The following is a 12,483-nucleotide window of genomic DNA, read 5'->3' as shown; positions in this document are numbered from 1 at the left end:
AGACACAGCAGCTAATATTAGTGTCTTATGGCAGAGCCACCATGTAAACAAAAGGTAGCTTCCTGCGGCACCAGATCTGAAGATTTGAGGATTATCTGAGAAAAATCTCCCAAGATTTACTGGTAAGCATGCACACACCGACACGTACACACTGAACAGCAACAAAAGCAACACCATCTGCAGCATTATTTTTGTTTTTATGGTGCAGAGTCTGTATAACTTTTGAAGACAAGGTCAAACCATGTTTTGTGAAAATAATATATACAGTAGCAAAAGTTGAAAACCACAGGAGAATGATAAACACCAAATTTAGGAGGGAGCCGTCTCAGCGAGGTGCTGGCTAATGCAACTAGGGCGAGCCCATAGGGTCGTCAAACCATTAGGTGCATGGATCTAAAACGTGAAAGACCCAAAACAAATACGGTCACTGTTCAGATGTGGTCAAACCCGGGGGCAGATTGTTAGGCTACTACTGTATATGCTTCACCTTCCCCGCCCACCTCCACTTTCCTGTGGCCTCACCTCTCCATTTCTGTATTTATCTGTTTATGCCTTCTGTGCACCCTTCCCCCCACATCGGCTCCCAAGGGCAGGGACCGGAGTCCGCTTTGTGGTCTTCAGCTCAGGACACTGCTGGCACTCACGAGGGGCACAGTTGTTGCATGAATGAGTATTTTTCTGTGTGACTGACTTAATTTGAAATAAAGAAAAAATAATATGACCGAGTAGCCCTTGGGAGATCTGTGCCAGCAGGCCCTGGGTCCGGAGAAGCCCACAGCCTCAGCTGCTTGGGTTTAACGGTGGCCTCATGGTTCTAGAACTGTTCACATTTCCAAAGTGCACTGACCCTGAAGATGTGGGGTGAGCAACATGGAGACTGAGATTTGCTCTAAAATATCCGCACAAGGGGTGCCCACGTGGCTCAGTCGGTTTAGCGTCCGACTTCGGCTCAGGTCATGATCTCAGAGTTTGTGGGTTCGAGCCCTGTGTCGGCCTCTGTGCTGACAGCTAGCTCAGAGCCTGGAGACTGCTTCAGATTCTGTATCTCCCTCTCTCACCCTCTCCTACTCACGCTCTCTCAGAAAAAAACAGAACACATAAAAAAAAAGTACGTGTATATATATCCACACAGAAACAGACCCCATGGACTGTTCAATGTAGGCTCACGAAGCTCTAGTCTACTCCTCTCCTTCTTCTGAGCTCATGTGAAATCCTGAGAATTTTTTTTTTAATATTTTTATTTTATTTCTAGGGGAGAGAGAGAGAGAGAGACAGCGTGAGCAGGGGAGGGTCAGAGAAAGAGGGAGACACAGACTCTGAAATAGGCTCCAGGCTCTGAGCTGGCAGTCAGCACAGAGCCCGATGCGGGGCTCAAACCCACGAACCGCGAGATCATGACCTAAGCGAAAGTCGGATGCTTAACCGACTAAGCCACCCAGGCGCCCCGCTGAGAATTTTTTTTAATGTTCACTTATTTTTGAGACAGAGTGTGAGTAGGGGAGGGGCGGGGGGGGGAGACAGAGAATCCGATACAACCTCCAGGCTCTGAGCTGTCAGCAGAGCCCAACGTGGGGCTCGGACTCCTGAGCTGAAGTCGGATGCTTAACTGACTGAGCCGCCCAGGCGCCCCTTATGAGGTTGGTTGGTGGTTTTTTTTTTTTTTTTTTACAAAGAGCAGTTTAGGGGCAGGATGGAGGGATGAACGGGTGGCGCACAAGCCCTTTAGGGCAGTGAAGATACTCTGCGTGATACTGTAATGATGCAAACACATCATCTTATGTTTGTCCCAACCCAGAGCATGAACCACACTGTAAACCATGAACTGCGCGAGACTGTGATGTCTGTGTAGTTCATTCCTTGTACCAAACGCCCCACTCTGGGGGTGAAGGTGTTGTGTTGACAGAGGGGAGGCCGTGCATGCATGGGGGTGGAAGGTATATGGGAAATTTCTGTACTTTCCTCGCAGTATTGTGATATGCCAAAAACTGCTCTTTAAGAAAAAAAGGAGGAGGCGCCTGGGTGGCTCAGTCGGTTGAGCGTCCGTCTTTGGCTCAGGCCATGCTCTCACAGTTTGTGAGTTCGAGCCCCACGTCGGGTTCTGTGCTGACAGCTCTAAGCCTGGAGCCTACTTCAGACTCTGTGTCTCCCTCTCTCTGCCCCTCCCCCACTCACACTCTTACTGTCTCTCAAAAGTAAATAAAAGAAAAAAAAAAGAAAGAAAAAAAGGAGGGGAGGGGGCGGTGTCTTAAAGCTGCCCCCGTCACCCCACCATGCTTGGCTCCCAGGGGGAATCCTGCCACCTGCCTGACCTTCCCCTCCCAAATGCCCCTTCCACGGGGCGGGGGGCTTCTGTTCCATTCACCTAGAGGACAGCCTGGCACCGCCATGGGATTGGTAAGTGCTTGATGGAGCTGGTCTCCCCCAGTGGCTCGGGCTCAGGCAAGTCAGGAGCCCGAGGGTCCAGGACCCCCAACCCACTGCCCCTCACACTCCTGCGTCCCGAAGGAAAGGCACCGTCTGAGGACAACTGCCCACTTTATTAGCCAGCAGCTGCCTGCAGGGCTCCCTAGGGCCCACCTCCTTAGATCGAACCTGCTGCCCGCTCCCCCGCCCCTGGGGCCGTGGGGCAGGCGGGGAAGAGGAGCTACCAGGGGTGGGGGGGATGGCCTCATAGAGGCCTTATAAATACAAGGGCGTCACTGGCAGGGATGCAAAGGGGCTGGACAGCAGGGGCTTGGCAACGGCGGGCTGTCCCAGGGCGGTCTGTGTCATGCGGTGCCCTGTGTCCGCGGGGGCCCCGGGTCAGCATCCAGGCGACACAAGGGGCTGTCGTACACCATCTGCAGGTTCACCTTGTGGCCCACCAGCTCCCGGATGTTGTTGATGCCGTACTTGATCATCGTCGGGCTTCGGGTGGGGAGGGGAGGAAACAGTTTTAGGGCCACGTACGGGCATGCTCCCCCCCCAAGCAGGCGTCTCCGGTGGTTCCCATCTACTTAGAATAAAAGCCTGTGGGGAGCCTAGGGGGCTCAGTTGGTTAAGCGTCCGACTTTGGCTCAGTTCATGATCTCATGGTTCCTGGGTTCGAGCCCCGCATCGGGCTCTGTGCTGACAGCTCAGAGCCTGGAGCCTGTTTCAGATTCTGTGTCTCCCTCCCTCTCTGCCCCTCCCCTGCTCATGCCCATCTCAAAAATAAACTATGAAAAAATTAAAACAAAAAAAAAAGCCCGACTGCTCCCAGGGCTCACGAGGCCCTGATGTGTCCTGTCCCTTCCCCAGCCTCATCTCATCTCATTCTACTTACTCACTTCCTCCAGCCACCTTGACTTTCTCCATGTTTTCCAAATGTAGCATGCACATTCCTGCCTCAGGGCCTTTGCACTGGCTGTTCCTGCTGCCTTCCCGATACTCCCCTGGCTTACACCATCCACCTCCAGTCTGCTCAGATACCACCTCCTCCTTGAAGCCTTCCCTGACACCCTTGTCTCCTTGGCCCTCCCTGCTGTGTTTTCTCTACAGCACTTCCTGGCTTCAGACACACTCCTGACTTTACTTGTTCAATTTCCTTACCTATCTTCCTATTTATTATCCTTCTCACTGCACTACAAGCCTAACCTCACAGCAGCAGGGACGTGTGCTGTCGTTCTCAGAGCACAGGCCCAAGCATACAGCCGATGCTCACTAAAGGCTTATCGCGTGAGTGAAAAGATGGATGGTGCTGGGGGTCCCCAGCCTCCGGGGCCCGGCTCATCACACACCGAGTGGTTTGGGCACTCACCGCTCCAGGGAGAGGCCCCACGCAATGACGGACACGTTTTCGGGGAGCCCCATGGGCAGCAGCATCTCGGGGCGGAAGAGCCCAGAATTCCCGACTTCCACCCACTTTTTCAGGCCTGCAGAAGTGGGAGGAGGACAGGTAGGTCGTGTGGATGGTCGTGTGGGCCTGGCAGCGAAAGGGCCCCGCGGGGAGCATGGGAAGCCCGAGGCAGCCCTCCCCCTCCCAGGACCGGATTCCCCCTGACCTTGGTGGTAGCTGAACACCTCCATGCTGGGCTCCGTGTAGGGGTTGTAGGCCGGCTTGAAGCGCAGCTGGGTGATCCCTGGGCCAGGGAGGGAGGCAGGGAAACGGAGGAGGGGCGGATGAGCCTGGAGGCCACGGCCCCCTCACACAGCCCCACTCACACCGCCCGCTGCAGCCCACCTGCCTACCCAGCTTCGTGAAGAACTCCCGCAGGACGCCCATGAGGTGGCCTAGGGTGAGGCCATGGTCAGCCACCACGCCCTCGATCTGGTGGAACTCGGCCAGGTGTGTGGCATCCAGGGTCTCGTTTCGGAACACGCGATCAATGGAGAAGTACTTGGCTGGCGTAAAGGGTTTCTGGGGGCGACAGGCAGGCCAGGCCCGGGAGTGGGTCAGAAGGCGGACAGGACAGCCCCCTGCCTCCCCCTATGGGTCAGGCCGAACCACACCTTCTGGGCCAGGCGGTAGAGGGCGCGGGCGCTGGCCGACGTGGTGTGTGTGCGCAGCACCGTCTTCCGGGCCTCTTCCAGCTTCCAGTTGTACTTGTACCTTCAGGAGGACCGGCGGCAAGTCCGCGTTGTGGCCTTCATGCCCCCAACCTTCCTCCCCCCAGCCTGACACCGCGAAGTCCTGGTCCCGCCTCACCCCTGTGAGCCGTAGCCGCCCTGAGAGTGGGTCCGCTTGACCCGCTGGACGTAGTCCATTGGAAGCTGCAGGGCCTCGGCCGGATCTGGGCAGGACAGAGCGTCATCCGGTCAGTCAAGGAGCAGTTCTCAAACAGCCACTGCACAGGGGACAGACAGCAGCACGTGCCGCTCCCACCCTCGCCACCCACAGCAGCCGGGGGAGCCTGTGAACACCCTTCCTCTGCCCAGAGCCCTCCATTTCCCTGGGGGTGGGAGTGTGACAAAGCACTCTCTTCAGTAGGGGCCTCCCAGCTGATAGGTCAGCACACCAGGCACATACCAGCCTCAGGGCCTTTGCACTGACCATCCTCTCCTGGAACTTTCCTTCCCAGATATAGTTCTCTCCCTTACGTCCTTTGGCCTTTACTTAAACAAAGACTTGATTTTAGGTGGACAGCTCCTTCCCCTTCCATGTCAGTTTCCACTGTGTCTACTGCCATCCTGTGTGACATGTTCCGTACGACTCGGGATTTAATATACATGTATCCCACCAGGATGCAGGCCTCACCAAGGTAAGAACTTGTTTCATTCACAGCTGTAACCCAGGGGTTTAATAAAGACCCTGGCATACAGGAGGGGCTGAACAATCATTTGTTGCGTGAATGTGCAAATTCTTTTTTTTTTAATTTTTTAATGTTTTATTTTTGAGAGAGAGAGAGAGAGAGAGAGAGACAGCGTGAGCAGGAGAGGGAAAGAGAAGGAGACACAGAATCCGAAGCAGGCTCCAGGCTCTGAGCTGTCAGCACAGAGCCCAACGCAGGGCTTAAACCCACAAACTGTGAGATCATGACCTGAGCCGAAGCTGGACGCTTAATCGACTGAGCCACCCAGGCACCCCAAACATGCAAATTCTTAAGATCCCTTTCTGGAAACCTCATTTCGGAGCACCTGAAAAGCCTGACATCAAACCCCAGCCCCACCACTTACAAACCTGGGCAAATGATGTTCCTTCTTGGAACCCTAGTGTCCTCGTTTACAAAAGGGAGCTAAGAGCGCTACTTCCTACAACTGGCAGAAGAATTAGAGCAGTGGCTGGTGTACGGTGAGTGCCTGGTTAAGTGTGGGGAGCCACGGTAAGGATGACAGCAATGCCACCATTGCTCCTGGCTGGGTGACGGGCACCCGCTCGCTGGCCCCCCCCGCCTTCCTGGGTGGGATGACTACAATCATTGCGGAAAGTCATTCCATTTCAGACAATACCAAGCGCTGTGGAAAAAAGAAAAAACTGAGAACCAAGCTTGAAGACTAGGGATGAGGGACGTTTTGAACTTGGGGGGACGAGGGCATGTCCAGCTGGCCTCTGTGAGGGGACACGTCAGCAGAGGTTTGATGCTGGAGCCCGCCTCGAAGCTCTGGGAGAAGGTGAGAGAGCTGCCCAGCAGCATGGGCAAGGGCCATGACGTGGGCAGGACGGGGCGTGGGACGAAGTCACCCAGGTCAATGCGCCCGGCTCATGGCAGCCCCGCGGGTCACTGTGAGGATGGAGTTTATCCTGCGAGAAGAGTCAGCCCCTCCCAACAGCTCTGCCTGGGGCCTGGCGCCTCTGAGCCCGCCCCACCCACCTCGAAGGAAGAAGGTGTCGTGTTGGTCACGTGCTGGGTGTTGCTGGGGCTGGAAAAGGGCGTCAAAGTTCCAGAAGGAGCTCTCAATGAAGTTGTCGGTCGGCATCTCCGTGAACCTGGAGGGAGATGAAGCCTGACGCCCCGCCTGCGCCCCGCGGCTGCGCCGCCCCCGCCCCCGGCCCTGTGCTCACCCCATCTCCAGGAAGATCTGCCGGAACTGCGTGCGGACCTTGAGCAGAGGGTGCAGGTGGCCGCTGTCTGGGAGGACGCCGTGGGCCAAGAAGTTGTACGGCTTGAAGGGCCGGTCCCGCCAGGAGCCGCTGTCAGAGGACACAGGGACCAGGGGCCTGGTGAGGGCTGCCCTCCCTCCCCGACCTACCCCAGCCGCTGGGACCACCCCCTACCTGGAGATCATCTCTGGGCTCAGCTCCGTCTCCTGCTTGGAGATGCTGGTGCTGAAGGCACTGCCTTTGCTCACCCAGTAGGTCTTCAGGGTCCTGAGGCCAGAGGACAGGAGGGGACGCCCACCGTCACCTCTTTCGAGAGGCTTCCCTTGAACTCCTATCTGATGCTGACCCCAACCCTACCCACCGAGTCACTCTATTTTCTCCCTGACATTTACTGTCATTTGAAATTTTCCTATTTCGCCTGCACCTACATAGCTGTTCCCATTCACTTATTCATTCAACAAACACTTGATGAGAACCCGCTATGTGCCAGGACCTGTTCAAGGCGCTTAAGCACACAGCCGAGTAAGAATCATAGGTCAAGTGTCAAGGGTTTATTCCGTGCCAGGCTCTCTTCCACTGAAATCATCCCACTACCTTGTGAAAAGAGGTCATTTAACAGATGACGAAACTGAGGCCAGAAAGATAGAGTGCCTTGGCCGAGGTCACACAATGAGTAAGTGCCAGAGCCCAGACCTGGATTGGGCAGCCCTCCGCCAGTCTGTGTTCTCAGAACTACTGTGCCACTCGGTATTTGCTCCAAGGGCACATCAGCCCTTGAGAGCAGAGCACCCCGCCTGCCCAGGTCCCAGTGGTTAAAGATGCTGAAATTAGGGGCGCCTGGGTGGCTTAGTCGGTTAAGTGTCCGACTTTCGCTTAGGTCATGATCTTGCGGTTCGTGGGTTCGAGCCCCGCGTCGGGCTCTGTGCTGACTGCCAGCTCAGAGCCTGGAGCCTGTTTCGGAGTCTGTGACTCCCTCTCTCTCTGACCCTCCCCTGCTCACGTTGTCTCTCTCTCTCCTAGAAATAAATAAAAAATATTAAAAAATATTAAAAAAAAAAAGATGCTGAAATTAGAGCTGTAAAGGCAACAAACATAGCACCCAGGATGGAAAATATAAGCGAACAGCTTTTATGGCACTCCGAGGGACAGATCGGTGTCACCTCTTTCAGGTGACACACAGGCAGAGGTCTGACGCCCAAGCCTGGCTTAAGGGAAGACAGTTCTCGGCAGAACTCATGGCATGAGCAAAGGCCCTGAGGTGGCATGAACCCAGCATGAGTGCTTGACAACCACTGGGAAAAACACAGCTCAGAGGACACTGACAGCACCGCCCTGATCATCCTCATTCCCCCAGGACCACATAGGTTACGGGCGATGGGGGGGCGGGGGGGGGCACTCACACTTCGGTCAGCAGTTTCCTCTTCCTGAGCTCGCTCCTTTCCTTCTCACCCAGCTTCTCCGCCTGCCCACCCTGGACCAGCTGGAGCCGCCGCTGTACCTCGTCCTCCACGCTGTCCACCTGCGGTGATGACAGTCGTGAGAGGCTGTGAGGGCCAGGTGCGCGTGCGCATGCGCAGCCCCGCCCCCTGCGTGGGACTCACCACTCGGAACACCCGGGGCCCGTCAGCTGTACTCTTATCCACGCGGATCCACTTGTTGGACATGGCCTTGCTGAAGCCCACCTTGCCGCTGGGCAGTCGCTGGGGCAAGTAAGGCCACAGTAAGCGGTGCGCAAGCCCCCCCCCCCCCGACCCCCCCGACCCCATCATCTCCCTGGGCCTTGCCCCTGGGCCCTTACCATGAGCTCGCTCTGGGCCAGGCCCTCCGGGGGGATGCTACCAAACACCCGGGCCTCATGGCTGCCCTCCCGGGCAATCTCCTCGCCCTCTGCGGTGAGCTCCCAGCACTTAGTGGACCGCAGCTCGGCCTCAATGATCTGCAGGGAAATGGGGGAAGGGGCACCCGCAGAGACAGGGTTCAGAGCCAGGCACGCCCCCAGCGCCGCCTGAAGCCAGCCTTACATCCAAGCCGCACCGCTTCCCAGCCAAGTGACTGCCCTTGGCTGAGCCTCAGTTTCCCTCCTGTAAATGTGGATAACGACAGAGTAGTTTCCAGAGTGACAGAAACTACTAAGGATGGTACCTAGCAAAAAATAAATTCTATTGCTTTCAAATCTTTAGAAAGCTTTCTAAAGTCCAGGTGAACTGATTTGTCTCCACATCTGATATGTTGGCCTCTCAGTGCCCCGAGTGCCCGAGAAGGGCCCCGGTGTCCCCATTACACACAGGACGTAAGGCTCCATGATAAGGATGGGTTCAGGTCGTATAAAGCGAGGCAGGGCCGGCTGGGGTCCACAGGCTTAGCCCCCTTTCCATTCGAATTCCCAGCTCTCCTCCTCATTCCCTGTGTGAACTTGGGAAAGTTGCTAAGCTTCCCTGAGCAAGGTTTCTTATCCACAAGAGAAGGGTGTGATGGGCTCTCCCACAGGAAGCTTTCTCGACGAGTAATTGAGTTAACACCCGGAAAGGATTCAGCAAGCAGCAAATTCTGTATCAATTCTAACCCCTATTTCTGTTGTCAGTATTACCATCTCTGCTGTCAGGCTGAACCACATCAAATAGCCACTACCTCACCTTCCGTGACCAACACAAGTCAATCCCACATCAGTCAAGGTACTGTCACCCCACACAAGATTCCTATTCTGCACTGAGGACTCCGCAGCCTGAATGCTTAACTTCTTTTTCTTTTAAAAATGTTTTTAATCTTTACTCATTTGAGAGAGAGAGAGAGAGATAGCATGAGCAGGGGAGGGAGAGAGGGAGACACAGAATCGGAAGCAGGCTCCAGGCTCTGAGCTGTCAGCACAGAGCATGATGCGGGGCTTGAACTCACAAACCGTGAGATCATGATCTGAGCTGAAGTCGGACGCCCAACCGACTGAGCCACCCAGGGAGATGCCTCCAAATGCTTAATTTCAAATCCAGGCTTGCCTGTTCCTTCTAGTGACCCTGATCAAGTTACTGACCAGTGTTTAGAAGCTGTCACATCTGCAAAGTGGGCATGATTACAGTGCTATCATCCTTAGGTTATGACAAGGACCGGATGATAAGCAAACCTAAGACCAAAGTGGGATACGGAATATAAGCTCAATGAATACATACCTCGGTTACATTTTCTTTTTTTTTTTTTAATTTTTTTTAATTTTTTTTTTTTAATTTTTTTTTTCCTAGGAGAGAGAGAGACAGCGTGAGCAGGGGAGGGTCAGAGAGAGAGGGAGTCACAGACTGAAACAGGCTCCAGGCTCTGAGCTGGCAGTCAGCACAGAGCCCGACGTGGGGCTCGAACCCACGAACCGCGAGATCATGACCTAAGCGAAAGTTGGACGCTTAACCGACTAAGCCACCCAGGCGCCCCATCCTCGGTTACATTTTCTGATGCCTAGCCTTGAGGATCCAGCCTCTGGGTGGCCTCCAGGCCTCTCAATTTCCTCCTATGACTATCACTTTCCACTCGTCCAAGTAAAAAGGGCTGGACTTATCCATGCTCCCCCTGCCTTGCCAGGAATCCCCTCTCCATTCACCTGCCTCCCTTCCCTCGGACCCCATGCCCTCTACCTTGGGGATGTGACAGCCTCTGCTTTCCTCCCCTCCCAACCAGTCCCTGCCAATCCTTTCCCAAAGTGACGCGGACAGCACACGCCTCTCACTGGTTCCAGCTCCTGCCATGGCTCCCCAGTGCCCCCGCTGAGATAAAGACCTACAAGGCCTTGCAAGTTTTGGCTCTAAGAATGTCCTTCTACATTCTGTTTCCCGTTCCCACCACTGATCTCTGAAGCGTTCCTCCTCAGCGCAGAGGCCGGACTCAGCTCCCACCTTCTCCAGGACGTTCTTTCCGACTCCCCGGGCTGGGCCAGCTGTCCCCTCTGGGTTCCCTGTGCTTCCTCCATCACTCTGCGGGTCGCCTGAGGAGCTCCCTCATGAGATCGCAATCTCCGTGAGGGCGGTGACCGCGTCTTCCTGGTCACCATCGTGCCCCCCCCCCCCAGCGCCTCCTTATCTCTCAATGGACATTTACTGCGAACGGAACGTGGCCGCCCCCCTGCCTGCGCACCCCAGGAGGGGCTCCTGAAGGGCTCATCAAGAACCAGGGCCTTCCAGACAAGAAGACTGCAGGCACCAAAGCGAGAACACCAGACATCACGGGCCCGACTCACCTCTCCCAGCGCTTGCAGGCTCTTCACGGCGCCCACCACCGCCTGGTGCTCCACGCCCAGCTTAGCCGCCAGCTCCGCGCTGTCCAGGCCGCCATCGGCCGCCGCCAGCTGCCGCAGCAGCACCTCCGCCACCGGACCGTCCGCCATGGCTGCTCCCAGCGTGCTCGGCGTGTCCCGCCGGAGCCTGAACGACCGGAACCGGAACCGGCGCAGGGAGTGTGTGTCGCCATCTTGAGTGTGGCGGACCGTGTGCCGGGCTCAGGATGCCGCCATCTTCAGTGTGGCGATTGTGCCTCCGACGGTGGGAGGGACTCCGTGCCCACCTCCCCTCTAGCTGGACTAGTGTCCAGTGGACTAGAGAGACCAAACTGAAACCTCAAGGACAGAATCAGAGTTGTTTTAAGGGTCATCCAGCCCCACCTCCAGGAGGCGGTGTGACCTTGGACTTCCCTCTCTCTGAGCCTAGGAGCCCTCTGCCCTTCTCTCTTGGCCTGTGGGAGGGCTGTAGGTCGTGGGCTTCAGAGACAGCCATTTCCTGGTCAACTATTTTTAATTTTTTTCTTAATTTTTAGTGTTTATTTTTAAATTTTATTTATTAGTTTTTTCTTTATTTTTGAAATAGAGAGACAGAGCATGAGCGGGGGAGGGGCAGAGAGAGAGAGGGAGACACAGATTCTGAGACAGGCTCCGGGCTCTGAGCTGCCTGCACAGAACCCAATGCGGGGCACCAACCCACAAACTGCGAGATCATGACCTGAGCCGAAGTCGGAAGCTCAACCGACTGAGCCACCCAGGCGCCCCTTTTAGTGTTTATTTTTGAGAGACAGAGAAACAAAGAGCCAGAGAACAGTGGGGGCGGGGGGAGAGAGAGGGGAAGGAGAGAGAATCCCAAGCAGGCTTCACACGCAGAGCCAGACTGGGACTCATTCCCACAAACTGTGAGATCATGACCTGAGCCAATAGCAATAGTCGGTCACTTAACCGACTAAGACACTCAGGCACCCTTAAAGTTTTTAAAGGAAGGCTAGGTAGGGACCATCCCTATATATACAGGGATGAGGGGATCAACTAATATAGTTACAGTCAAGGTAGCAGCTAACCTGTATGCACATCTGTGTGTGCTCCACCCAGTGCTAAGTGCTTCAGGTGTGTTGTTTCATATTCCCAAAAGCTTTGATACAGATATTGATATAATTCCCATTTCACAGATGTGAAAATGGAGGCTCAGAGGGTGGTAAGTCTTCACCATCGTTCTACAGGCAGTTGTTAGAGATGGAGTCAGAAACTATAAACACCTCGGATCCCACCCCGATCCCTGCATGCTCTTCGAAGGTCAATGTCAGGACAAGAATGCATACCCTAAATCAGTTCTGGCCATAGAACATAGGATAAATTAAATGTAGTTGTAAGCTTTCTAGCAGCAACGTTAAAAACAAAATGGATGACATTAATTTGAAGAATTCGCCAAACTTGATATGCCCAAATTATCATTTCAATACTTACTATAGGGACGCCTGGGTGGCTCAGTTGGTTAAGCGTCCGACTTTGGCTCAGGTCATGATCTCGTGGTTCGTGGGTTCGAGCCCCACGTCCGGCTCTGTGCTGACAGCTAGCTCAGAGCCTGGAGCCTGTCTTCAGATTCTGTGTCTCCCTCTCTCTCTGACCCTCCCCTGCTCACGCTGTCTCTCTCTCTCAAAAATAAATAAAACATTTTAAAAAAATACTATAAAATTACTAGAGAAGTATTTCACATTCTTTTTTCATAGTAAGC

General features: G+C 54.8%; 1 protein-coding gene across 1 annotated transcript; it reads right to left on the bottom strand.

Annotated features, from left to right (window-relative positions):
- Positions 1-2,515: 2,515 nt before the first annotated feature.
- On the bottom strand, positions 2,516-10,876 carry FARSA (phenylalanyl-tRNA synthetase subunit alpha). The gene is made up of 13 exons (XM_039252258.1): positions 10,713-10,876; positions 8,298-8,435; positions 8,101-8,199; positions 7,900-8,018; positions 6,674-6,766; positions 6,461-6,589; positions 6,270-6,385; positions 4,667-4,751; positions 4,471-4,570; positions 4,210-4,378; positions 4,023-4,100; positions 3,779-3,893; positions 2,516-2,907 (listed from the first exon to the last, which is right to left on the bottom strand). The coding sequence occupies exons 1-13, from the start codon at positions 10,857-10,859 to the stop codon at positions 2,769-2,771; spliced, it is 1,527 nt and encodes a 508-aa protein (XP_039108189.1). The 5' UTR covers positions 10,860-10,876; the 3' UTR covers positions 2,516-2,768.
- Between the last annotated feature and the right edge of the window lie 1,607 nt (positions 10,877-12,483).

Source organism: Hyaena hyaena, unplaced genomic scaffold (assembly GCF_003009895.1).
Source record: "Hyaena hyaena isolate Hyena2069 unplaced genomic scaffold, ASM300989v1 scaffold_414, whole genome shotgun sequence".
In the NCBI taxonomy this organism is placed as follows: domain Eukaryota; kingdom Metazoa; phylum Chordata; class Mammalia; order Carnivora; family Hyaenidae; genus Hyaena; species Hyaena hyaena.
The sequence above is the reverse complement of the archived record's forward strand: the minus strand, read 5'-3'. Positions and strand labels throughout refer to the sequence as shown.

Excerpts from the sequence above, each read along its gene's own strand:
- FARSA (XM_039252258.1), bottom strand. The coding sequence starts at position 10,859 with ATGGCGGACGGTCCGGTGGCGGAGGTGCTGCTGCGGCAGCTGGCGGCG. Across the intron at positions 6,386-6,460 it reads CAGATCTTCCTGGAGATGGG|GTTCACGGAGATGCCGACCG; the intron begins GTGAGCACAGGG and ends ATCTCCCTCCAG. Across the intron at positions 2,908-3,778 it reads TGGGGCCTCTCCCTGGAGCG|CCCGACGATGATCAAGTACG; the intron begins GTGAGTGCCCAA and ends CCCCACCCGAAG.